Source organism: Clupea harengus, chromosome 14 (genome assembly GCF_900700415.2).
Source record: "Clupea harengus chromosome 14, Ch_v2.0.2, whole genome shotgun sequence".
Taxonomy (NCBI): Eukaryota; Metazoa; Chordata; class Actinopteri; order Clupeiformes; family Clupeidae; genus Clupea; species Clupea harengus.
Window position 1 is genome coordinate 4,990,672 of NC_045165.1, and position 24,000 is coordinate 5,014,671.

The window sequence follows — 24,000 nt, forward strand, 5'->3', positions numbered from 1 at the left end:
TTTACTATAGTTTGGATGCACTAATAATTAGCATTTTGGACACAAAAGGTATTTCTGTTCACCCTCCTCATTCCCTCTCTCTATCTGTTAGTCTGAATCTCTACTTGAATTTCATCACTCCCTTTTCCTCTCACCATCTCTTTCAATCACCCTCTTTCTCTCCATCCCTCTTCCTCACTCTGTCTCCCTCCCTCCCTCCCCAAGACGAAAGGCTGAGGCAGCAGAGCGGAGTTGAAGGTTGATGAGGTGACGGTGGGGTTGGTGACAGGGTGTCCCCGTGGTGACGGTGGGGCTGGTGACAGGGTGCCCTTGTGGTGACGGTGGGGCTGGTGACAGGGTGCCCTGCTGCCAGTGACAGGGGGCTGGTGGGACGGGTCCTGCCCAGAGGGCCTGACACCAGCAGCTGATGGAGGAGGAGGGGTGGAGGGAGGGGAGCGTGTGTCGGCCCCTCAACTCCAGTCAGCATGTCCTCTCAAAGACACTGGAACGAGCCCAGACAGGGCGATGTAGGGACGCGGGGTTGCAGTGTGTTTGTTTGTATTTGTTTGTGTGCATTTATTTGTGTACTGGAGCAACCTCACTAAAGTAGATTCTTGTGCCTACAGGTTCTGGCAAAGGGAAGAGTGTGTGTGTGTGTGTGTGTGTGTATGGAGGAAGTTCCGAGTGGGTGTAAGCACACAACTTTCCTTACACTCATGTGGTTGAAACAACCAAAGATGTGGCCTTGCTGAACCACAACACAGAAAATAATTCTCTTTTCTCCAACTACTACAAGACAGCCCATAAACAACACAGTGCCTACAAGGCATCCTGACATCCTTTATCAGAGGTAATGAAACCCTATGGGGCAGTGCATGCTGGATCTCGTAGTTTTACCTTTCGTGGCATAGGCTTCTGCGATCATGGACAGGCGGTACACTGGTGCTCCAACAAGCTGCAAGTCGTCCATGGTGACCCGGCCGTACTGGTTAAGGGCCTCTCTGTAGTCGCCCTCCACGTAACACAGCTTAGCCATCAGGAGACTGGCCTCCTGAAGATAGTCATGCTGGAGAGGGAGAGAGAGAGAGAGAGAGGGAGAGAAGAGGAGAGAGGGAGAGAGAGGGAGAGAGAGAGAGAGAGAGAGAGAGAGAGGGAGAGAGGGAGAAAGAGAGAGAGAGCAGAGCGGGAGAGGAAAGAGAGAGGTGGAGAGAGAGAGAGAGAGAGAGAGAGGGAGAGAGGGCGAGAGAGAGAGGGAGAGAGAAAGAGAGAGAGGGAGATTAAGGTTGAGAAAAATGAAATAACTTGCACCAACAACCCTAGTTCCTCGTGGTTTAGGGACTTGTCCTCTATGTCTCATATGGAATAAAGCCTCACAGTAAATGCTAATGACCCTCTACTGTTATGCCTAGGGTTCACTTCTACTGTTATGTTAGGGTTCACTTCAGGCTATCTGATGAAGTGGAAAAGGTGAACACACACACACACACACACACACACACACACACACAAAAAACACACACACACACATACATACACTCACACATATACACATACACACAAACACTCACACACACACACATCACTCACTCACACACACACACACACTCACACACACACACCCCCACACACACACATGGGCTTAACCCATCTGACACGGGGGTGAGTATAAATCTGGCATTAATCCAGTAATCCCGTGCCATTCCTCCTAACCTTGAGGTTTCCCCGGTCCAGCGCGGCCGTCAGGTGCTTGCGGACCTCCACCAGACGGGGCCGGTTGCCACGGGGACTGGCGTCCTGCTTGATGGGGTTCTCTTTGAGGAACTGCTGGAGCTTGGACTCCCCGAGCAAGAGCTCCCCCAGGTCATCTGCACACAGACCCCCCCCCACACAGAGTCAGAGGAAGTCTAATAATAAGTCGTACGCTGAAGCCTAATCACAATAACACTTACAGCCATAGTAAACAGGTAAAAAAAATAAAGATACACGACTTCATGTGATACGGAATTTGATAATAATAATAATACTTGAATTTCAAGCCTAACTAGTGATTGTCCCATTGGATACATACTACTCTGTGTGTCAGTCCAAGATATACTAGGGAGTCAAAAAATCAATACTCTGTACTCTTTAAAACAACTATTATCCAAGCTTGTTGCTGGAGTGGAAGTACCTTTAATCACTGGTAATTCACTGATTGGCTACAACATTAGCCTTGATAACTAGCCTAATAGCAACTCACTGGCACACACTGCTACACAGGTGCACTAGCCAGCCATTACACTATAACAGGGCTGGTATGGAGACATTAGCCAGGGTACTTAGATTAGCATCGCCTCTCCTGCAAAGGTTGGAACACACTCAGTTGCTCCTAAGGGGATCACACAGGTTTACCAACGGCAAATTTTGTACACAGAGCACACGGCCATTGAAGCCTTCACACTAGCCTGCTTCCCTCTGAGGGGGAGCCAGTCTGTTGGCTGTCGGTCACTGTTCGGAACTAGGCCTAAACAAAACCAAACGGAAGGAGAAGAAGAGAGAACAGATATGCTCCACACATTCTTTAAAGAAGAAGAAGAAGTGGCCGTTTGAGACATTAGGCAACTGTGTTGGTCTCGGTCATTGTTTTCTTGACCAGCTGAAGAAGGTCCAGATTGTCACAATCTAATATCAGTGTGCTGGTCCTTCACGGAATTACACGGAATTACTTTCTTCATCAAATAGCCTAGGCTGAATGGCATCGTCTTTGAATCGAAGACAGAGTCTATCATTGGCCAATAGAGGCACCAGAGGCATTAGCATAGTCATAACAGTGTGCAAAAGCAGTTAGATTGGGATTACTAAGAACAAATACTCTTGCATGAAGTTCAATCTCAAAAGCTGGTCAATGGACTGCAGAGGTTTCTTGTACTTTTCTTGGGACGTAAAGAGTTTAAATCAAGATACAAAGCTGGTGAAAATACTAGGGCTCAGACAAACAATCTCGATGGCATTTAGGGGCCATAAGAAGTCTAAAAAAATACCTGTGAAAATCTGAAATCTTGTGTTTAGAAAAAAGGCTTTGACCAAAGGGGTTTCACTCAACTTCTAAGGAACTGGCTTTAGTTTCAAAACGCTGTTTGCCCAGAATGCTTCATTTATGCAAATCGTGGCTCAAAACTCTGCAACATGTGGGTCTATCAATAGTATAAGGCTTATTTAATGTCTGTGAGGTTGGATTGCCTAGTGGCTTCTGAAAGCTGCTTTGAATAAACTAGTCTTCCTAATTACATGTTTCCCACCGTTGTGTTGATTGATAGTCTGCAGCACCCTCCCTAACCTATTATTACATATATTATTGCCCCCCTAAACCAATAGTACGTCATGTGACCAACAGGCTGGCCAATATTCCTGCGCATGATCAGTCATGATAGGTGCATTCCATCTCAGATTAGACCAAAATGCCACGACGTTCTGAATGTTAAGCTTTGTGTCCCTCCACGAGTTTCTTAATCTACATTAAGACATGTTTACGTGTGGAGGTACTCAAGAAATGTACGTCACGTGGAAAACCCCCCTACTATACGTTTAGCTGGGGTCCACAGACGACTTGAATTGGAGTTAATGTTTACATTCCGCTTAAAAATCTTGATCAAACTATTTGAAAGGGTGCTTATTTCCGTATTTGTAATGGGTATCTAGTTTTTAAGGAAAATAATCAGGCTATTGTTTCGTACAGTAGAATATCTTGTATTCTGAGAACATTAAGTAGTGTATTCGGTGAACTTAGTAGGGTTACACTCTGATTTGCGTGACGCTGGCTTAGTATCTCTTAAGCATCTTGTATCAAATCTCAACTGCCGACTTCTGGCAACCAAGATCTTCAGTCATGAAAAAAACAAAACAATACCAACGATCTGAATGAATAGAGCCACTATTGCCATATGTTACTGGCAGTTAGTCATTCATACATAGCGCAACACAAGTATAGCCAGTTATCTAGTCATCTAGCCAAATGTCAAAATTCCCTAAAACAGGAAACGTAATGTAACTTGCTAGCAAACTCCAGCCGTCATATGCCGATGGCACTACTCATTTCCAATACAGCAAACCTTCGAACATTTATCGCAAAATATGAACATGAAAGTTTAAGGACATCTACCAAACCCCACAGAGGACTCTCCCCCGTTCCAACTGCTGAGTATTACTCATTAATACATTTTCTAATAGAGCGAAATGCCCCCCAAAAGATAGCTAGAATAACTAGCAGCAGATAGCTAGCAAGCTAATGTTGCTAGCGAGGCAGGGCTGGTTAACGTTAGCTAGCTAGCTGTCTAGCTAGAGATGTAAATATTCATTTGTAATTCTTTGCAACCAACCGTTTGAGATTAGTTTAGCAGACAGCTGTCGCACAAGTTCCGGTATCTTGTCCCATTGTCCTTCTGAACGACATCTCTCTATTTCTGTCTCTAGTCGTGACCCAGACTTTCTGGCTGTCATCTTCCTCCTCTCTCCAAATCAAGACCACAACACCAGTGCTAGTCAAAAGCTGCGGCAGCTTGAATTGTAAACGAGGGGAAAACAGCGACATCTACAGGATATGCTCCATTGAAATGCAATGCAGTAAAACAAAATTTCATTCATTCATTCATTCATTCATTTGTTTGTCAAAGTGTTGCGACGTCAAGTGAAATGAATGAAGTAACCACTGAGCAAAAAGCAGACATTCCAAACGACTTGTTTTTTTCTCTCTTCTCAAATCGGGCTTTATTTCCCACTTTTACAAGGAGAAATAATTGTCTTACCGTGAACATACAGTCAAAGGAAACATCTGACATACTGATAAACAAAAAAATGTAGCTACACAATTAACTCTAATAAAAGTACAAGATAAAGAGGTATATCTGGCAGGAAAATAAAGTGAAAGGCTAGCACAAAATAGTAAAATACACATGTACATTTGCGTACAGAATTGAACAGAGGAGGGAGACATTTCTCCTTGGCAATTTCTAGACTAGAAATGACAATATCTGGCCCTAATATTTAAAAATGCATCAGTTTAAGGCAGTTAGCACTTCTATACAGTATGCAAACAACATATCTAATTTGTATTCAAGTTTTGTAATACTTGATGTGGATTCACACTTGTATATGTCAGACAGAGGCTATGGAAATGATACAATTTAAAATATGCAGATGAGGTGAAAGTAGTGGGATAGGGGGGGGTTCTGTTCATATATGGCCACACAAATTAACTCATACAAATACACATACACACAAACGTACCAGGGAGAATTCATGACAAATACGGAAATACAGAGCTATACAAATACATCAAACGTATTCATATGCCCATCATGGTTTGTGGTAGTTTTTGCTGTAAACTGTTAAAGTAAACATGTGCAAAAACCTTACAGTGCTATGGAGCATGCATACATCTGAACCATCCATACTCTCCCTCGCAGAAGACACACACACACACAAACAAACAAACAAACAAACAAACATACTTTTGTTCCCTATATTGTTCAATACAAAAAAAAAATCATTATTTTCTGGCAGTATTCCCAACCCCTCCCCATTTAGCTCTTGAATGAAAACATACATAAAAGTCCCCGCAATAAACCCACTAAAGTTACAATACATGATAGGCTGGACGTAGAAAGGACTGCAATGAAAACGCTGTTTGGCAGTCCTTTATGAAAGAGGTCTTACAGGCTGGCATGCAAGATGGCAGTAAGGTAGAGAGATAGCAGGGTCAAAAAAATCCTTGGACATCTATGAGTGTTTGATGGTGTATCGGCCTTTCTGTAACTGGGAAATGTACAGCTTGGACTTGCTGCCATCCAGACGCTTGAACCATACCTCGTCGTGGTTAATCGTGGTGATTATGGCACTAGGGAGGGGATAGAGTTCAGATAAGGGAATTCAGTGTGGTTGAAATCATTCCTTGACATTATCTTACTTGTTAAAATTATGACTAACTTATAATTGTTACTATTACATTTTCTATGGCATATTTTGCATGAGAGTAACCAACAAAAAAAACAAACATTTAAATCACATTTGTAAGTCACTGGCAGTAAGTAAAAAAAAAAAAAGAAGCAAATCAACAAAGTGTTCAGACTGACTGGCAATGTCTGTGCTAAACATTTACATTCAGATCCAACCTGTGAGAAGGCTGGGACACGCAGCAACAGCAGCAGCAGCAGCAGCAGCAGCAGCAGCAGCAGCAGCAGCAGCTCACCTTGTGGGATACTCGTCCTTCTTATCGATGCATATGCTCTGGCCTCGGCCGTACCACTCCCCGTCGTAATACAAACGCCCGTCCTCTGACCTCGCTGTGTGGTGCTGCTGCGGATGATGCTGCTTCTCAGGCTTGACCAGTGGAACTACTATTTCCCCCCAGGGGCGTAATTCAGAGAACACATTAACATGGGATAATGTGTAACGCAGCATTAAACACTTAGAATGGTTTTGGCCAGCGTTTAGTAGTATGCAGTATATGTGATGTATTAAGAGACATCTAGTAAATAGGAAATATAGTAGTTATAAGGCTGTGTTATAAGGCTGCAGTAAGAGCAACAACAAGAGAATACTGTCTGCTGTGAAGGCATGAGGACCTACCATCTGCCTTGACTCTGTGTGGTCCAAGTGTAACCATAGCCTGTGAGACATAGGGGTGCAGAGAGACAGATCAATGACTGATGCAATAGAGGCAAACTATCCAAAGTGCCCAACAAGTGAAAATGTGCAGACACAATCACAACATGCATTCCATGCACTCCATTACAGAAAGAGTGTTTCACCAAAGTGGTTGTTGATAGCCTTACCTTTCTGATTGCTGTCCAGTCCTCCAGAATGTCTAAATCTTGTAGCATGTACACAATATATGGCCGTGAGAGTGTTAAAGAAGAACAACACATGGGAACCCGGGGCGGGCGGAAACATGCATCACCTAGTAAACCAAAAACTGAGCTCCTAGCTTGCACTTCTACTAGTACTTAACTTGCACTTACAGCAGTTACATTCCTGCACTTTTTTTCTATTTCTTATGTAAAGTAGTATTTATTGTTACACTAGGTCTCTATTTCTCGACTGTTCTCTCCCTCGTAAGTCGCTTTGGACAAAATGACTAAATGTAAATGTAGACTAGCGTGAAGAGCGAAGCACACTGCAGGTTTGTGAGAAAGGATATCAGAGACGACCACAGGCTTCCTCTTCTTGTCTGGGCTGAAAGGGTCTCTCCTCTTACTCCTCCTGGACTGGAGCTCATCATTCCACAGCTCTATTGGAGCAAGAACGTTAACATACACCAGTCAATGAACAATCCCACATCAATATGATGTAAAACACATTCCATTGGGATGAAATAGAAAACTGCATACAACTGACACTTAGAAAAATGTACATTAATCACTGTTAGCATTAGCATGTTGTTCCACTATTTGTTGTTCATATCATTGTTTCATTCATTCCCATTAGAACAACTTTTTTGCAAGCATGGAAACTCTTTCACACGCACAGAGGCACATAAAAACATGCCCATTTATAATATTTAGTCTGACGCTTTTCTGAGGTAGGTCTTCCATCAGGACCCGTCCTTGTCAGAGTCACTATGGCACCTGAGGTGATGTCGATGCTGTGTCTGTCTTCCTCCAGACGGCGGATCTTCTCCTCCAGCTCACTCTGCACCGTGTCCAACAGCAGGAGCTTCTCGCTCTGCGGAGGAAAGGTGACGCCAATGGATGGAACAAATGGGAAAATGAAATCAAGATCGCAGGACTTTTCGTTCGGTGTGCATCTATTTTTGTGTTAGGCATCAGTTTATCTTAACATCTCCAGAAAGAATCCCTTCCAACAGCTATAAGCACCAAGCAGAGAGGACTGCGCAAACGCATCTCCCCGGAAGAACAGGAGAGTGTGGTCACCCGTGGGGACATACAGTAGAATAAACACATTCACTCACCTCCCAGTGCTGGTAGGCAGCTTGCGTTTCACACTCATACTTATTCTTCACAGAGTCCAAACACAGCTCCTTGTATATCCCTGCCATTGACAAAAGATCCAAGACTTGCAGTCAGTAACAAACACACACACACACACACACACACACACACACAATTCCCTCATATATGGATGTGTATAACTTACCTGCAACTTTTATTCTGATCTGCATGTTCTCTTGCAAAGCAGCGAGTGGCTCAAGGTATTCAGGAGCTTTGCCCGACAAGACCTCCTGTAGTTTAGCATCCACTTGATTCAACCGTTCCTTGTATAACCTCAGGAGAGAGAAGCACTTTCACTCAGGACTTAAATACACCAACTAGGAAACGAGCATGTTGCTGTCATAACATCTTTATGAGAGAAGCTACTTTCTCAGAACAGCTACACAATTATTCTATTCCTTCTCTATTCGTTAGCTTCTGGCTGAAAATATGGCCTATTGACCGAATGCGCGTTAAATGCAGTTCGTTGAACACACGTTGTCAATGCCACGTTTTTAAATTTCAAATTCGCATCCAAATTCTGTCATCAGAGATGTGTAATCAGTGTCTTACTGGTCTTTGAGGTCACCGAACTGCTTCTCGAGAGTGGTCATCTCATCAAGGCATTCCACTCTTCTGCGCTCGCAGTCTTCATCGTCCATCTCTGTGATAGGAAGATTCAAACATATCATAGTATTAAGCTGCATTACCGTGACTGTTTGAGCAAGTGTACATAGCTTCAGATAAAGTTTAGCAGCTACACTGTGTATGATGAATGAAGATAACGTTACCCGAGCTGTCTCCATCCTCTGTCACTGATGAAGTCTCCGAGTCCTCTTCGTCCGTACTGCTACCCTCCTGCTCCGGATAATCCACCTCCATCTCTTCATGGTTGTTCTCTTTCTTTTCCCTCGCGTGTACTGGCATTGTAGCTAAAAACAGATAATAATAGCAATGAACGGCCACGTATGCGATTGTTGTTTTTAGTGGCTATCTAGCTAGCATTAGCTCGCTAAGAGTCTTGAAAGCGTGTTGGTACCAAACGTGTAGGTCTGAATGCGAACCGATAACTCCAAACAATCAATACAAATCAGGAAAGTGCTAGAGAATCCGTAAACAATTGAACATATATCAGTTGTTGGAAATATGTATTAAACACATTATACTACATAATCTACAGACAGAGCCACTTTCATTACCTAGTAGTTGTTGTTTTCGTAGTGAAAAAGGCAGTGGTCCAATCATAAAACAGAGTGTAGCCAGCGACAATAACATACATTTCAATATGACCGCCATTCTTATTTTTTCAAAATAAAAGTCAAAACGTATTTATTAGTTTCAAATTATACAAAGAAAAATGCTAATTTAATAAACTGTATGTGCTACAAAAGATACAATAAACGTAGAGGTGGGTCTTTTTTTTCTCAAAAAAAAAATCTGGGAAATGACAAATCCAAAAATGTATCTACAGAAGAAAAGGTGTTTGAACATGTGCATGAGTCATTTCACCTGCCTGAGATGGAGAGTTGAAAGGTAGGCGATAAAAAGCATAGAACTGGAAAAAAAAAATCTCGGTCTTGTCCCCCTTTGTCCACTTAACCTATTAGTGCCACCCAACCAAATGTATGTGGAACCCTACTAGGCAATAATCCTATTTATCATTCAGATTCTGAATGTACAGAGCCTTCTCCTATGTCTTCCTAACTGACATGGGGTCAAAGGTTAAATAGTCAAAGAGTGTTTGCTTCTCTTTAATACCACTTGTGGAGCTGCATCCTGAAAAAAAAGGAATGTTTTATTTTTTTATTTTAAGGAATTTTTGTTTTAGGTTCACCAGTCGCTGCTGTTGTAAATAAATATTGCACGCATGCATTTCTTTATGTGTGTGTTAAGAGTTTGGTGCATAATCCATGTATATTTAAATAGGTCTCATAATAGGGCAAGTTCAACTCACAACTCTGTTCTGCCTATTCATATTAAGCTGTCTATAGGCTCAATGTATGCAGTAATGTATAGGGTGTTCTATGACTCACAAGCAGTATAAATAAATGTTTTTTTTTTATCAGCTATGTGGACCCTGGTATGACATGTAGCCTTCTGGGTGTGGTGATCTATATTAAATTGAATGGAGAAATGAATGTTAATAAACAACAATAAACGAAATGTTGTGTAGCCTACCTAACAAGCTGCCGTCTCATTTTATGGTTATTTAAATTATGACAAATTTCGCAAATGAAATACGCTGTGTATTTATCTAGAGTAGTTGGCAGCACAACAGACACATGCCGTGTAAAACGTTGAAACATTTGTCAAACTGGATTTTCAAACAAAACTTCGGAGCAAGCTTTTATTTTGACGCTATCCGTCGCCATATTACCGCTTACTGTCGCTAGCTCCACGGAACTCAATCACAAAGGGGCCAAGTTTTCTTGCTTGCTGCCTAGTTAGAGGTTACTTAGACAATTGTGCTTTATCATCGCCTCCATGTGGACTGGAGTGATACTACCCTTAGAGCGCAGCTATGTTTACCCATTGACAGATGTGAAACCTACGCATTCACAAACGCATTCCCCCTCTGAATCTGGGCCTTTATAAACACATGTTCGATATGGCTACAGGCAAGAACCTTCATATTTTTTCACTTACAGTGGCTTAGGGTTGATTTTAAAATAACATTTTCCTTGGGCCAGAAATAGAGGTGTATCTCAAAAAATTAGAATGTCATGAAAAGTACATTTTTTCCCGTTAATTATTTAAAAAGTGACACCTTCATATATTCTAGGATTATTACACATAAAGTGGCATGTTTCAAATCCAGTATTATATCCATTTTTTGAGATGCACTTGTATAAAAATGCACAAAATCTCACCTTGCTAAGAACCTGCAGAATGAACCAGGTACATAGAATGCATGCAATGATTTCAGAAAATTAAAAGAAGTTTGCACATGATGACAATGTACCAAGATCAGTGGTCAACCAGACCTTAAGATCAGTTTGTGAATGTTGGAATCAAATAAAACAAAAATCATTCCTCTTGAGACAGCGCTTCCTTCAAAAGAAAACCAAACCGCTACTAAAACATTCCACCCCACTAGTACAAGAGAACGAAAGAAGCAGAGGCAAATATGTTTATGTAATGATCAAGGTTTTAATTTTCTTTCATCAGTTTTAATATCATTACAGAAAATGTCATTATAGTACAGAGTTTGTTTTTTGTTTTGTTATTCATAGGAGTGCTGGTCACATATCTGTACAATATCACCCATCCTTTTTACTGTACTGTACAGTTGTCTTTTTTCTTATATATATATATATATTTATATTTATATTTGAATAAGTTTTAAAAAAAGGCTTTCAGCGCTTAAATAAGCTGTTTCCTTCAGTGTTTTTTTTTTTTTTTCTTCTTCTTCTTTTTAACGTTGAACCAATCAAAAGGTCTCCCTTGGGCCCCCGGGTGTCGACTGACTGAGTCGGGGAGGGGCGTGGCCTGAGGGGAAGGTGTGGGGAGGGGATTGGAGAGGGAGGCGAGGCTTGGGACTTCAGTGAGGTCATAAGGTCACGGCATCCACGATGAGGATGTAGGCCCCCGCGGTGTGGCTGTGGCTGTGGCTGTGGCGGTCCTCCACCAGCGTCCGTCCCCCGAGCACGTCGTGAGCTGCTCAGAACTGTTCCGTGAAAAATTGCCGTTGACCTGGTCCTGACCTGACAACCGCCATCCCCACAGGTCTTCCGTGCCCCCCCCCCCCCCCTCAAATCCCCCTGCCCCAGACCCCCCCCCCCCGACTGTTGGCACTGTGCACATGAACACGACTCACAAGATAAAGGACAAGCAAAGCTGTTGGGATGAACGCCTTCGGACGCCTTCATGGGGTCTTACGTAGCTGTGGCCCAGGGCTGTGGCTACATCAAGTGGCATCCTTGGTCCCCTCCCCCACCCCCACCCCCCACCCACCACCCCACCCATCCAAAAAAATGAACCCCACTCTTGTCCTTCCTCCAAAATCTGGAAATAAGCGTTTCAATGAACTCCGGTCAGGAATCTACAGCTTTCTACTAAAATGCTACTGCTATCTATAAGGGCTAGCGTTGAACACACAAAGCAATTGCAATGAAAGAGAACAGAGTTGCTTAATAGAATGATGATGATATTCATAATAATAATCATAATAATATATTACAGAATAAATCTTATATATTATATATATATATATAGTCTTATTTTAAAAGGTATAATATTTTCATTTCTTTCTTTGAAATAATAATGATTTTCTTTTCTAATTAACATTTCCGTAAACCATTTATTTGCTTCAGTGAGTTGCTGATTACCCTCAATCAACTTCGGTTGGACAAATCAGTACAAACTTGCTGTGCCATTGCATATTACAGAATAGTAATGATATGTGGACATGCACCACTTTCACTTTCTCTCTCTCTCTCTCTCTCTCTCTCTCTCTCTCTTCTCGTTGCTGACAGTCCCCTGGAGATGACATCATAGCCGTCCGATCACCATGACGTCTACCACCTCTCCTTTGTGCAGCTCCACGTATTGCTCCGTTTTAGGCGGCAACATCAGCAGACCATTGGCACTGCGCATACTCATTAACCGACTGCTCATCTGGTTGCCTGCAGAGAAAGAGAGGGAGAGAGAGAGAGAGAGAGAGAGAGAGAGAGAGAGAGAAAGGAGAGAGTTGGAGAAAAAGATAGAAGACAGAGAGAAATGGTAAGTGAAATGAGAGACAGAGAGATAAGAGAAAGAGAGACCAATTTGTAGTCACATGACTGAATGCCACTTAGTTTGTCACATCAACCTCGCTAGTCCTTCACAAACTTACTGGTGAGTATTTTTGTTTAGATTATTTGGGGCCCAAACATGTTCTAGATAACTCATCAACAAGTTTGTATTCTGTTATATAAAGCGTTATTATTATTGTCACACTGATCAACTTGTCTGACCATAACCCATAACACAAGGTCCAACAGAAGACATGATGCTGATTGGCTGATTGCAGATGATGCTGATTGGCAGATTGATTCAGAGCCACTCTCATGCAGTCTGTGGCGTCCAGTACCTGTGCTCTGTGCCCATGGTAACGGCTCCTGATGATGCCATGTCAGTATGCAGCGGTGGTACTCGGGCCGTGGGTCCAGTTTCACGTCACACGATAACTGAAAGGGTGGAAAGAGGGACGCGTATTGATGACATCCTAATCGTGAGACAAAGGCCAGGGATCAAGTTTAACGGCCCTTGGTGTGTCTCAGACTGCATGTTGGGGATTAACTGATTGTTAAGCTTGGTATGTGAAAGCCACCAATATCTAACAAAGGTAAAAAGTGGGTACTGTAGGGTAGGGTACAAAGTGATAACTTAATAAAGATTAAACTAAATAAAGATTAAAGGCCAGGAATCAAGTTTAACGGCCACCAATATCTAACAAAGGTAAACAGTGGGTACTGTAGGGTAGGGTACAAAGTGATAACTTAAATAAAGATGATATGAACTCGACTGACTGTGGCCAGGTTTATGGTTCAAGACCTGACGGTGATGCTCACCCGAGCTTTGATGATGGTTGGTCGTGGGTCCAGGATTCCTTGCATCTTCCTCAGAGCAGGGATGACGAAGAGATTACAGGTAACCACTGCCGACACCGGATTGCCTGAGGAGCCAAAGAGAGCGTAGGAGAGAAAGAGGGAGCATGAAAGAGAGAGAAAGACAGATCTTGATAAGAAGAGGGGAAACTGCCAGTGCAACGGACAACTATCACCACTAGAATGGCAGGGTGAGTGGAATCTGGGTCAATGGGCTCCCCCGTGCGGGAAAGCAACTACTCTGGAACAGGGACAAGGATTTGATGGTGGGGTGGGGTGATGGTGGGTGGGGTGGGGTGGGGTTGGGGTTGGGGTGGGGTGCTGCACCATGCTCTCAGGACAGGTGGAGGTACAGAGGAGGGGGCCAGTGGATGCCCCATGGGTGAGCAAGGAGGGGGGCCTTGGTTAAAGATTGCAATTTGGGGGTCCACAATCCTGGTTAGTTTGTTTTACACACACACACACACACACACACACACACACACACACACACACACACACACACACAGACACACACACAGAACGCACATAACTCTGAAATGAAATGACACCCCAGTGTGCTTGAGTCAAGAAGTCATCTAAACACGTGTCACTGCTTGGAGGTTTACAAGAGAGTGTTGTGTGAGAGAGCGTTGCGTAGTGTACTTAGAGGATTAGCGAGAAAATGGTGTGTGTGTGTGTGTGTGTGTAGGTGTGTGTGTGAGTGTGTAGGTGTGTGTGTGAGTGTGTAGGTGGTGTGTGTGAGTGTGTGTGTGTGTGTGTGCGTGTGTGTGTGTAGGTGTGAGTGTGTGTGTGTGTGTGTGTGTGGGTGTGTGTGGGTGTGTGTGAGTGTGTGTGTGTGTGTGTGTGTCTGTGTGTGTGTGTGTGTGTAGGTGTGTGTGAGAGTGTGTTTTTGTGTGTGTGTGTGTGTGTGTGTGTGTGTGTGTGTGTGTGTGTGTGTGTGTAGGTGTGTGTGTGTGTGTGTGTGTGTGTGTGTGTGTGTGTGTGTGTGTTTTATCAAGGGCTCTGGAAGGGTAGCTTCAAGACCCTTGCAGCAGGCAGGGTAGGACAGGGCAGGGCATTTCTGGTACTCTGGGTATGCAAGGGGACGTCAGGGTCAGGGCAAGAGGGCAGTAGGGATATCACAATGTGATACAACCACAGCCAATCAACCAATCAACCAATCAACAGCACCATAGAGGAACCAACACACTCAAACTAAATATAACAAGTATACTCAAAATAATAATAATAATGATAATAATATGTATATCTCTCAGAAAACAGAACAGAACAATTGTCATTTGAAAAGTCATCTTTCTATTTAAGGTCATCCCTTTACATCTAACCAAATCAAGCTCAATCTAAATCTAAAAATGAAAAAAAAAGAGGGCCCCAAAACTAGTTCACATTTAAGAGCCTGCATTATTTCGCAGTTCTTCCCGTTAAAAAACAAACAAACAAACAAAAATAAAAAAAAACAACATTCCGTTTTCTGAGCTGTGGTGACAGGTTGTTTGTTATAATTTTGATTTCTCAGTTTTCTTTTTTTTGTGTGGTCCTCCTTAGTGGAGAGCACCTACTTCTGCGGGGGGGAGGTGACACGGGTGTCCGGCTGGCCTCGGTGTCACTCAGGGGGACCCCCTCCAGCAGAGTCACCCCTGTGTCCCTGTAGCTGAAATTACCTTGGGGGGGGGGGGGGGGAGCCATGACACACAGAGAACAGAGAGAGGAAGAAAGAAGAAGAAAGAAGAAGAAAGAAAGAAAGAAAAGAAAGAGACAGAAAAAGAAAAGAATATAGAAGAAAGAAGAAAAAAGAAAGAAGAAAGAAAGAAAGAAAGAAAAGAAAGAGAGAAAGACAGAAAAAGAAAATAATATAGAAGAAAGAAAGAAGAAGAAAGAAAGAAGAAGAAAGAAACAGAAAAAGAAAAGAATGTAGAAAGAAGAAGGAAGAAGAAAGAGAGACAGAAAAAGAAAAGAATGTAGAAAGAAGAAAGAAGGAAGAAGAAAGAGAGACAGAAAAAGAAAACAAAATAGAAGCGAGAAATGAACAGAGAGAGAGGGAAAAAGAATAAAAGATAGATAGATAGAGAGAAACCACAGAAAGAAAGCAAAAGGCAAACAAGCAAGCAAGGAGGAATGGAAAAGAAAGAAACAGAAAGAAAGAAGGAGAGAAAGAAAGAGAGGCTGTCAACACAGCCTAGCCTAGCTCCATTCACAGGACGACGGACAGACCAACCAACGGACGGACATGTGAGCTGATAGTGGGGGGGGGGGGAGGGGGGGCAAACTAGGAACGAGGGGGTGAGCCCAGGAGGGGCAGAGTGTCCCGCCCGCCCGCGCCCGCCCGCCCGCCCGCGCCCGCCCGCGCCCGCCCGCCAGCTTCACAGAGACGGAAGGAGCAATGAGGGGGCCAGTTCCTGCCTGCACACAGCGCAGCAGTGAGGTCAACAGCAGAGGGAAGGTCACTGGAGACAACAGCGGTCTTTGGGGACCAGAGGGGGGCAGTAGCATGGGCACACCTGATCCAGAAGAAGAGCCCCTGTCTCCTGAGCTCAGACTCAGAAGTCCAGGGGTGGGGTGGGGGGGAGGGCAGTGTCACACGATGTGTTTTGGGGTGGGGGAGAAGAGGATTGGGTGTGTTAAAGCCAAGAGGCTATCCAGCCAAAGATGTTAGTATTTGGTGTGGGGGGTGAGAGGGGGTACACATGGATACAAAAGGCTGTTAGTATTGACCAGTGGTTGGTTAGGTGGTGAGAGGGGCTGGAAAGGAAGGCGCTCGTGCAGATCAAAGGGCTGGGTATGGAGATTCAATACCTTATTAGTGCCGAAAGATTGGTGTCAATACCTCTGTATACCGTAATTTCCGGACTATAAGCCGCTACTTTTTTCCCATGCTTTGAACCTCGCGGCTTAAACAATGACGCGGCTAATTTATGGATTATGATACCTGTTACGGTGGCTTTGTGGAGCTAGAATGCTAGCATGGATGCAGCCGCATGGATGCTTAGCTCCACGCGATTTCTCAGTATCTCTCAATAACTTAACTAATGTCAAAATAACCACAGTCTACCGGCATAGACAGAACACAACTCAAAACACTTTAGAAAATAAAAGTTTACTACAATACAAATCCAGTCTTCAAGTTCTTTAGCTCACTGGTTTCAAACTAGTGTCTTTCTTCTATCTCTCTGTCTTCAATCTAACGTTCTAGCTTCTGATTGACTCTTGCAACTGTGCTCTCTTAAAGCAACAGTGCACTTATCGTAACTGGCAAAACTAATAATATGCATCACTATTGTATTACCTTTTATATTAATTTTAGCCTGTGTAAAGTTCATTTGTTTCAATGTACCGGTAGGCACCTGCGGCTTATAGACATGTGCGGCTTATTTATGTTAAAAAAAAATATTTTTGAAAAATTCAGTGGGTGAGGCTTATATTCAGGTGCGCTCAATAGTCCGGAAATTACGGTACTACAGAGTTCTGTTCATCATAACACTAATAACGCATTTCAATGCCTGAACAGTAGTAATATTTCACTAGATCTGATGCCAATAATGCAAGATGTATGACTGACTAACGGAAATGGTTTTAAGGACCAGCAAAACCACAAACTAAGCAAAGTACTACTGGAATTTAAGTAACCAGCAAACCTAGACGCTCGCCTATAGCGCCACCTGCAGGGGGTTTGCCAATCGCCAGATTGATGTGATGTGATGTGTGAAGACTAGAGGTTGAGAAGATTTTATCTTTGAAAATGAAGACGTTAAGTAAATGTACTCTTTTTTTTGTTGATAAGAGGAGATGAAAACTTTCAAAACCTCAAAATGACATGAATTAGGCATCCATTTAATCCATCCGCGTACTGGAGTTTATGATTCCCACAGTCAACATGACATCAGAGCATGTGTTCAGGCAGTAGTAGTAAATATTTTCTCTTTTTATTTTTTGTAAGACCCCTAAACATTCCCTCATCTGATGTAACTGCACACAATATATCATTTTTTCTTAAACCTTTTTTTACAAACCTGCTGTTGTCGTTCTCTTTTCGTGTTTAGGACACCAAAAATGAAAAAGTGTTATTGCCCCTGAAGATGGCGCTGACTTGGGGAGAGGCGTTGGAGATCTGGCCTGGGGCGCCAGCATGGACACAGGCCCCATTGCCTGGGGTTTATGTGTGCACATCCACTCTGCAATTTGCTAAACTTTTTATTTTTAATGTTTGCCACCATTATAAATCATGGAATAATAAGGAAATTAGTAATCAGATTCTAGCCTGTAATTTGAGTTTTAAAAAAATGCAATGGAGATTCCATCAGTGTATGTTTTTTTTTGTCTAAAAATGAAATCTAAAGTTTTGTTTTAGTACTATTTTCAAATCAGTATCAAAGTCAGGAGTTGGTATCCATATTGATAAAACATATCGTACTGATTAAAACTATCTACTCAATACCCAGCCCGGTACATCTAGGAATCAACATTCAACTGGTTTCAGTCGTCTGTGGGTAACACAGTAATAACTCTGTAAACTCATTAACCACCCACAACTCCTGCAAGTGCTTTATGAAAATGCCAAATATAGCCACACTCTCTCTCTCTCTCTTTCTTTCTCTTTCTCTCTCTCTCTTTCTCACACAGACACAGACAGACACACACACACACACACACACACACACAGACACACACACACACACACACACACACACACACACAAACTTACCTGGCAGGGCAAATATCAGCTTTCGGAGTCCATTGGTGTCAAGAGTGGCAAACGTAGTAGGAAGACTAAGGAAAGGATGGAGACAAAGAAAATCAGTGAAAGGAGACATCCAGTCAGAACTGATCATGTGTGAGAGAGGGAACACTGTCCTCTCCTGGGGAACACTGTCCTCTCCTGGGGAACACTGTCCTCTCTTGGGGAACACTGTCCTCTCCTGGGGAACCCTGTCCTCTCCTAGGGGAACACTGTCCTCTCCTTGGGAACACTGTCCTCTCCTGGGGAACACTGTCCTCTCCTGGGGAACCCTGTCCTCTCCTGGGGAACCCTGTCCTCTGATCATGTGAGAGAGAGAACACTGTCCTCTCCTGCGGTTCTGTATCATGTGAGAGATAGAACACTGGGGTTCTGATCATGTGAGAGAGAGAGAGAACACTGTCCTCTCCTGGGGTGGGTTCTGATCATGTGAGAGAGAGAACACTGTCCTCTCCTGGGGAACACTGTCCTCTCCTGGGGAACACTGTCCTCTCCTGGGGTGGGTTCTGATCATGTGAGAGAGAGAACACTGTCTTCTCCTCGGTTCTGTATCATGTGAGAGAGAGAGAGAACACTGTCCTCTCCTGGGGTTCTGATCATGTGAGAGAGAGAACACTGTCCTCTCCTGAGGTCCGGCGTCAAGACTCACCCAGGTTTCATGAATACTCGTCCAAAGTGAATCTGGGCGTGCAGGTCGACGTCCAGCACCTGCTTCAGGTAGTCCTGAGAGACAGACAGACAGACAGACAGACAGACAGACAGACAGACAGACAGACACAGACAGACAGACAGAAAACATTTCTCCATGAGCAAGACAATTAAGGACTCAACTAGGTTCACTGAAGACCATCCTCGACTAGTAACTATGACTGGCCACTAGAGGGTGCCAAATGTCAGATCCCTTCTATGTGTTGTGCTTGTGTGCTTGCGTGTTTGCGTGTGCCTACTGGTGAGCGCACGCTGGCGACACACTCGCAGCGCGGAGGCAGACTCACCTTCTCGCCCATGGACACACCACCTGAGGTGATGATGACGTCGGCGCGGCTAATGCCTTCGTTCAGGGCATTGAGCAAATCATCTGGACTGAAGAGAGAACAGGCACTGTGAACAGGCAGTGTGTGTGTGTGTGTGCACATGGGAGAGATACACACATACATATTCTTCAATGTAGATAGAAGATAGAAGCCTTTAGTGTGTGTGTGTGAGTGTGAGTGTGAGTGTGTGTGTGTGTGTGTGTGTGTGTGTGAGTGTGTGTGTGTGTGTGTGAGAGTGTGTGTGTGTGTGAGAGTGTGTGTGTGTGTGTGTGTGTGTGAGAGTGTGTGTGTGTGTGAGAGTGTGTGTGTGTGTGTGTGTGTGTGTGTGTGTGTGTAAGTGTGTGTGTGTGTGTGAATGAGTATGTGTATGTGTGTAATAGCCTTACTTGTCTCCGACGATGCCCAGGTTGATGGTGGGGTAGCCGTGTTCCTGGATGGTGGCGAGGAGGGTGGAGCGGTTGCTGTCCCGGATCTTCCCAGGGTGGAGGTCATCCTCTGGGTTCAACAGCTGCACGCACGCACACACACACACACACACACACACACAAACACACACACACATATATATATACATTTATAAATGATCAAATGCGCACAAACACATACAAATTCACCGTATACATACCTCCCCATCTTTAAATCCATGACATAAAGTGTGTATGTGTGTGTGTGTGTGTGTGTGTGTGTGTGTGTGTGTGTGTGTGTGTGTGTGTGTGTGCGTATGTGTGCATGTGTGTGTATATATGTGTGTGTGTATGTGTGTGTGTGTGTGTGTGTGTGTGTTTCTATTTCGTTTCTCCTGACCGCCAGAGGCGGTGCTTACAGCACTGGATTTCCATCGCACGTACGTGCAGGTCGAGTGTTAATACCAACAAAGTCACCTGTGACCTGGGTGACGTCGTCAATGTGCGCTAGCACAAAAGGCTGTCTAACCCAGCAAGCGACCTCTTGCATCTTCTCGCGAAAGCAGGTCGACATTCGTGATTTGAGGAAGACGCTAGAAGTTTCGTTACCCATTGTGGTCGGGGCAGTGGATATTCACCCTCCGAGAAACTGCGTTATTCGAAGTTGTTTTTGTTCGCATCAAAGCGGGTAAGCTAACTGGTTGTTTCTTACTTGAAGTGTAGCCTGGACCGGAGCGGCCCCGCTCACTCGGCACAGGTGGAAATAACCCAGCTGAACGGTGTTCTCGCCGGTTTTCTCTGGATATAGTGTCCTTAGTATCTTCAGTTAGACAGCTACCCGGCAGGCTACGGCCATATTAGACGAACGTTGATGGACAGAGCTAGACTTAGCTAACAGCTAAGTCTACAGCACCGGAGTCGTAAGGTAGGTAAACTTGTTGTTGTAAGTTTGTTTGTGACAGCCGCTGTGGAGTGTGCTCGCTCCACTGCCGCAGTAGCCTGGTTTGACACGGCTTTTCATTTCGGAGTGTGTCTCGCTCTGTGATTAAAGTAAGACTCTGTTACGGATTTTGTTTTGGTTTAAATTAGCGGTGGTTAGAAGCCACCGTTGGATAGCACGGAGCTTGAGGATACTCGCTCTGTAGCCCGGTTTAGTATATTTTGTTTTCATTCGGAGTGTGTCTCGCTCTATGATTAAGGTAGGACTCTGTTACGGGTTTTGTTTTGTTTAAATTAGTGGTGGTTGGAAGCCACCGTTGGATGGCACGGAGCTTGAGGGTACTCGCTCTGTAGCCTGGTAATAGATTCTGTTTTCATTCGGAGTGTGTCTCGCTCTGTTACTAGAGTAAGATTCTGTTACGGATCTTTTTGTTTAAGTTAGCGGCGGTGGGGAACCACCGTCGGATTAGACGGAGCCTGAGTGTACTCACTCTTGTAGCCTGGTCTAATATATTGTGTTTTTCATTTCGGAGTGGGTCTCGCTCTGTGAAGAAGTTCAGACTCCTTATGAGTCTGTTGGCTTAAAGATAGCATCGGTTGGGAAGAGACGATCGTCTGTTCACACCGGACCTGAGTGTACCCGCTCTCGGTCTCATTGCTAGAGCAGAGCAGGGGTGTACACGCCCTCACGTGCCTGCTAGCCCGCTAGCCTTTGAAGGCAGCCCCATCGGGCTTATACTAGTCTGGCTAAGTGCTTCTCGCTGGAAGCCAGAACTGACAGTACAGGGCAAGATGTTAACCATCTGTGCTAGCTGCCGGGCCCCTCTCGAGCCGGAGGATGGCCATATGGAGTGCCCCGCCTGTCTGGGCGTTGAGCATCTGAGACAGGGGCTAACGGAGTTTGCCTGCATGAGCTGTAACTGCCTAAGCCTGACAGCTCGGGCAGCTAGATTAGTGGAGGTGGAGAGTGGCACTGCACAGCCCCATGAGGGGGCACACGAGAGAGTGCTACGGCCGACTAAGCGCCGTAGTACTGCACGCCAGGCCACCGTTAAGGCAAAGAGGAAGAAGAGTGGACTGGCACAGAAGGTGGACTCGGTGACCACAGAGTTGGAAAGTATTAAGGCGCTGTTGGCCAACTTGCAGCCTCCAACACACACAGGGCAGGGTGGTAGCGTACACGCTCGAACCCCACCAGCCGATCAGGCGGAGCGGTCACCACCGACACTGTCACCAGTAGGGAGTGCCCGGGAGCTAGATACACTCTCCACAAGGGCGTCAGAGAGTTTGGACATGGGACAGGGAGACGAGGCCGAGTCGTACGAGTCAGCCCCCCACGACTCTCAGACCAGCTCCCAGGATACAGCCCGGGGTACAGGGGTCGAGCCAGAGGCTAGCCAGCTTTCTATTAAGTCCACCCTGAAGGCAGCGTTGGCGCGTTTGGGGCTGGACCCGGTCCCTGTGGCGGTGCCCCCCCAGAATGCGTTTTTTAGAACCGCGGTACAGCAGACTGCCTTTGCGGTCCCACCCTCAGCTCCGTACATTGAGGAGCTGCAGAGGTGCTGGGCAGACCCCAGACAATTTTCCCACCTCCCCACCAACTGCAGGGTCCTGTCGGCCATGCAGGGGGCGTCCACCTATGGGCTGGAAAGGATGCCTAATGTGGAGCCGTCGGTGGCAGCCTTAATACTGTCCCCCGATGAGGCGCTTAGGCCCCATGCTCGCTGCCCCCGCCCACAATGCCGGCTGACAGACGACCTCATTGTGAGGTGTTATGATGCAGCCGCTCGTACGGCGCGCATAGGGAATTCAATGTCCCACTTAATGCTGGCTCTCACCCAGACACTGCAGGGCACAGGGGATGCGTCGGCGTCCCAGGGGTTGTGTGACTCCTCGCTACAGGCGTTTGCCTTTATGTCGAGAGAGCTCGGTAGGCTAATGTCATATTTGACTTTAGCTCGCCGCCAGATATGGGTGGCCCAATCCCCCCTAGCCGAGCCAGGCAGGAGGGCACTACGTTCTCTCCCGGTGGTCCCCGGGGAGTTGTTTGGTCAAGCTGCACAGCAGGCCCTGGAGCGCAGTGTGCAGGTCATACAGGCCAGGCAGCAGTTTGCGAGCCTTCGTCGGGGGAGCCAGACTAGACGCGGGCCCCCACCACTAAGAGCTGAGGCGCCCGCACAGTGGCCAGTCAGCCAGCCGCGGACACGGCAGTCAGAGAGGTTTCGCCAGCCAGACAGATCTCGCCCACCCCCCGCCACCCGCACACTTCGCCCTACACAGGGCGCCCAAGCCACGGCCTGTTACCCCTCTAGGGACCGGAGGGGGAGAGGGCGCAGGCAGTGACAGCAGTACACCGGCGGTCGGCCGCTTCTCCAGCCAACATCTCAGGCGCTGGGAAGCGGTGACATCGGACCCCTGGGTACTGGCAACCCTGTGTCAGGGTTACAGTATCCAATTACAAGGCCGACCGCCAAGGTTCCGTGGGGTCAAGACCACCACCGTCACCAACCCGGGGAAGGCCCTAGCCCTACGTCAGGAGATCGGCGCTCTCCTCCAAAAAGAGGCCATCGAACAGCTCGACGCGCCTACACACGAAGGTGGGTTCTACTCCACCTATTTCATAATTCCAAAGAAGGATGGCGGGCTCCGCCCCATTCTAGATCTCAGGCACTTAAATACTCATCTCAAGACACTGAGGTTTCATATGCTGCGCACCAAGGAGGTTCTGCACAGCATTCGGAAGAACGATTGGTTCACGACCATCGACTTGAAGGACGCTTACTTCCACGTCCCAATCGCACCACACCACAGACAATTCCTCAGGTTCGCCTTCGAGGGTCGGGCGTACCAATTTCGGGTACTACCGTTTGGAATAGCTCTGGCACCCCGGGTGTTCACCAGGTGCGTTGCAGCTGCTCTGGCTCCTCTGCAGGCCCAGGGAATGCGCATTTTGCCCTACCTGGACGACTGGCTTATCTGCTCCCGGTCGGAGGTACAGGCCCGCAGCGATGTTGCCGCGTTGATGGCGCATGTCACGGGTCTAGGGCTCAGACTGAACCTCAGAAAGAGTTCCCTAGTTCCCCGTCAGCAGACTGGGTTCTTGGGCATGGCCATCGATTCGCAGGCGATGAGGGCTGTCCCCTCTCAACAGCGGGTCGACGGAATCCAGCAGCTCGTGGCGCGCTTCAGAGGACACAGGGCTCTGACCCTGAGATCCTTCCAGCGCCTACTGGGGATGCTAACATCAGCGGCATCCCTGATCCCACTAGGCCTCCTGGCGCTGAGGCCTTTCCAGATCTGGCTAAACAGCCTGGGCCTCCATCACGTGCGGCACAGACACAGACTGGTGAGGGTTAC

At 45.8% G+C, this 24,000-nt stretch overlaps 3 protein-coding genes across 5 annotated transcripts in view; all 3 read right to left on the minus strand.

Moving 5' to 3' along the window:
* Nucleotides 1-4,530, minus strand: part of ttc7b (tetratricopeptide repeat domain 7B) — a 52,027-nt gene extending 47,497 nt beyond the window's left edge. Inside the window, 3 exon segments of the mRNA XM_042709806.1 lie at nt 877-1,045; nt 1,690-1,844; nt 4,335-4,530. Coding sequence (XP_042565740.1) covers nt 877-1,045; nt 1,690-1,844; nt 4,335-4,455 — 445 coding nt within the window. The 5' untranslated portion in view covers nt 4,456-4,530.
* A 162-nt stretch (nt 4,531-4,692) lies between these two features.
* LOC105894936 (breast cancer metastasis-suppressor 1-like protein-A) lies at nt 4,693-9,253 on the minus strand. 3 transcript variants are annotated; one of them, XM_012821492.2, is made up of 11 exons: nt 9,143-9,253; nt 8,735-8,875; nt 8,517-8,607; nt 8,110-8,237; nt 7,925-8,004; nt 7,581-7,677; nt 7,154-7,243; nt 6,789-6,853; nt 6,583-6,622; nt 6,203-6,347; nt 4,693-5,851 (listed from the first exon to the last, which is right to left on the minus strand). In XM_012821492.2, exons 1-11 carry the CDS (start codon nt 9,237-9,239, stop codon nt 5,734-5,736), a joined length of 1,092 nt encoding a protein of 363 aa, XP_012676946.2. In that variant the 5' UTR covers nt 9,240-9,253; the 3' UTR covers nt 4,693-5,733. The 3 variants fall into 3 exon arrangements, with proteins under 3 accessions (XP_012676946.2, XP_012676944.2, XP_031436653.1); XM_012821490.2 differs by having other exon boundaries at nt 6,203-6,350; XM_031580793.2 differs by lacking the exon at nt 9,143-9,253 and adding an exon at nt 8,983-9,121 and having other exon boundaries at nt 6,203-6,350.
* A 2,970-nt stretch (nt 9,254-12,223) lies between these two features.
* gphna (gephyrin a) overlaps nt 12,224-24,000 on the minus strand; it is a 91,172-nt gene continuing 79,395 nt past the window's right edge. Inside the window, 7 exon segments of the mRNA XM_031579794.2 lie at nt 12,224-12,568; nt 13,015-13,111; nt 13,496-13,599; nt 18,234-18,298; nt 18,916-18,989; nt 19,262-19,349; nt 19,687-19,808. Of these exon segments, the coding sequence (XP_031435654.1) occupies nt 12,435-12,568; nt 13,015-13,111; nt 13,496-13,599; nt 18,234-18,298; nt 18,916-18,989; nt 19,262-19,349; nt 19,687-19,808 (684 nt within the window). The 3' untranslated portion in view covers nt 12,224-12,434.

Bases quoted from the DNA above. Each gene is read 5' to 3' on its own strand.
- LOC105894936 (XM_012821490.2), bottom strand. From the start codon at position 9,239: ATGGCGGTCATATTGAAATGTATGTTATTGTCGCTGGCTACACTCTGT. The intron at 8,238-8,516 runs GTAAGACACTGA...CTCTCTCCTGAG, and splicing joins TTCGGTGACCTCAAAGACCA to GTTATACAAGGAACGGTTGA. The intron at 6,351-6,582 runs GTAGGTCCTCAT...GGGGGGAAATAG, and splicing joins ACACAGAGTCAAGGCAGATG to TAGTTCCACTGGTCAAGCCT.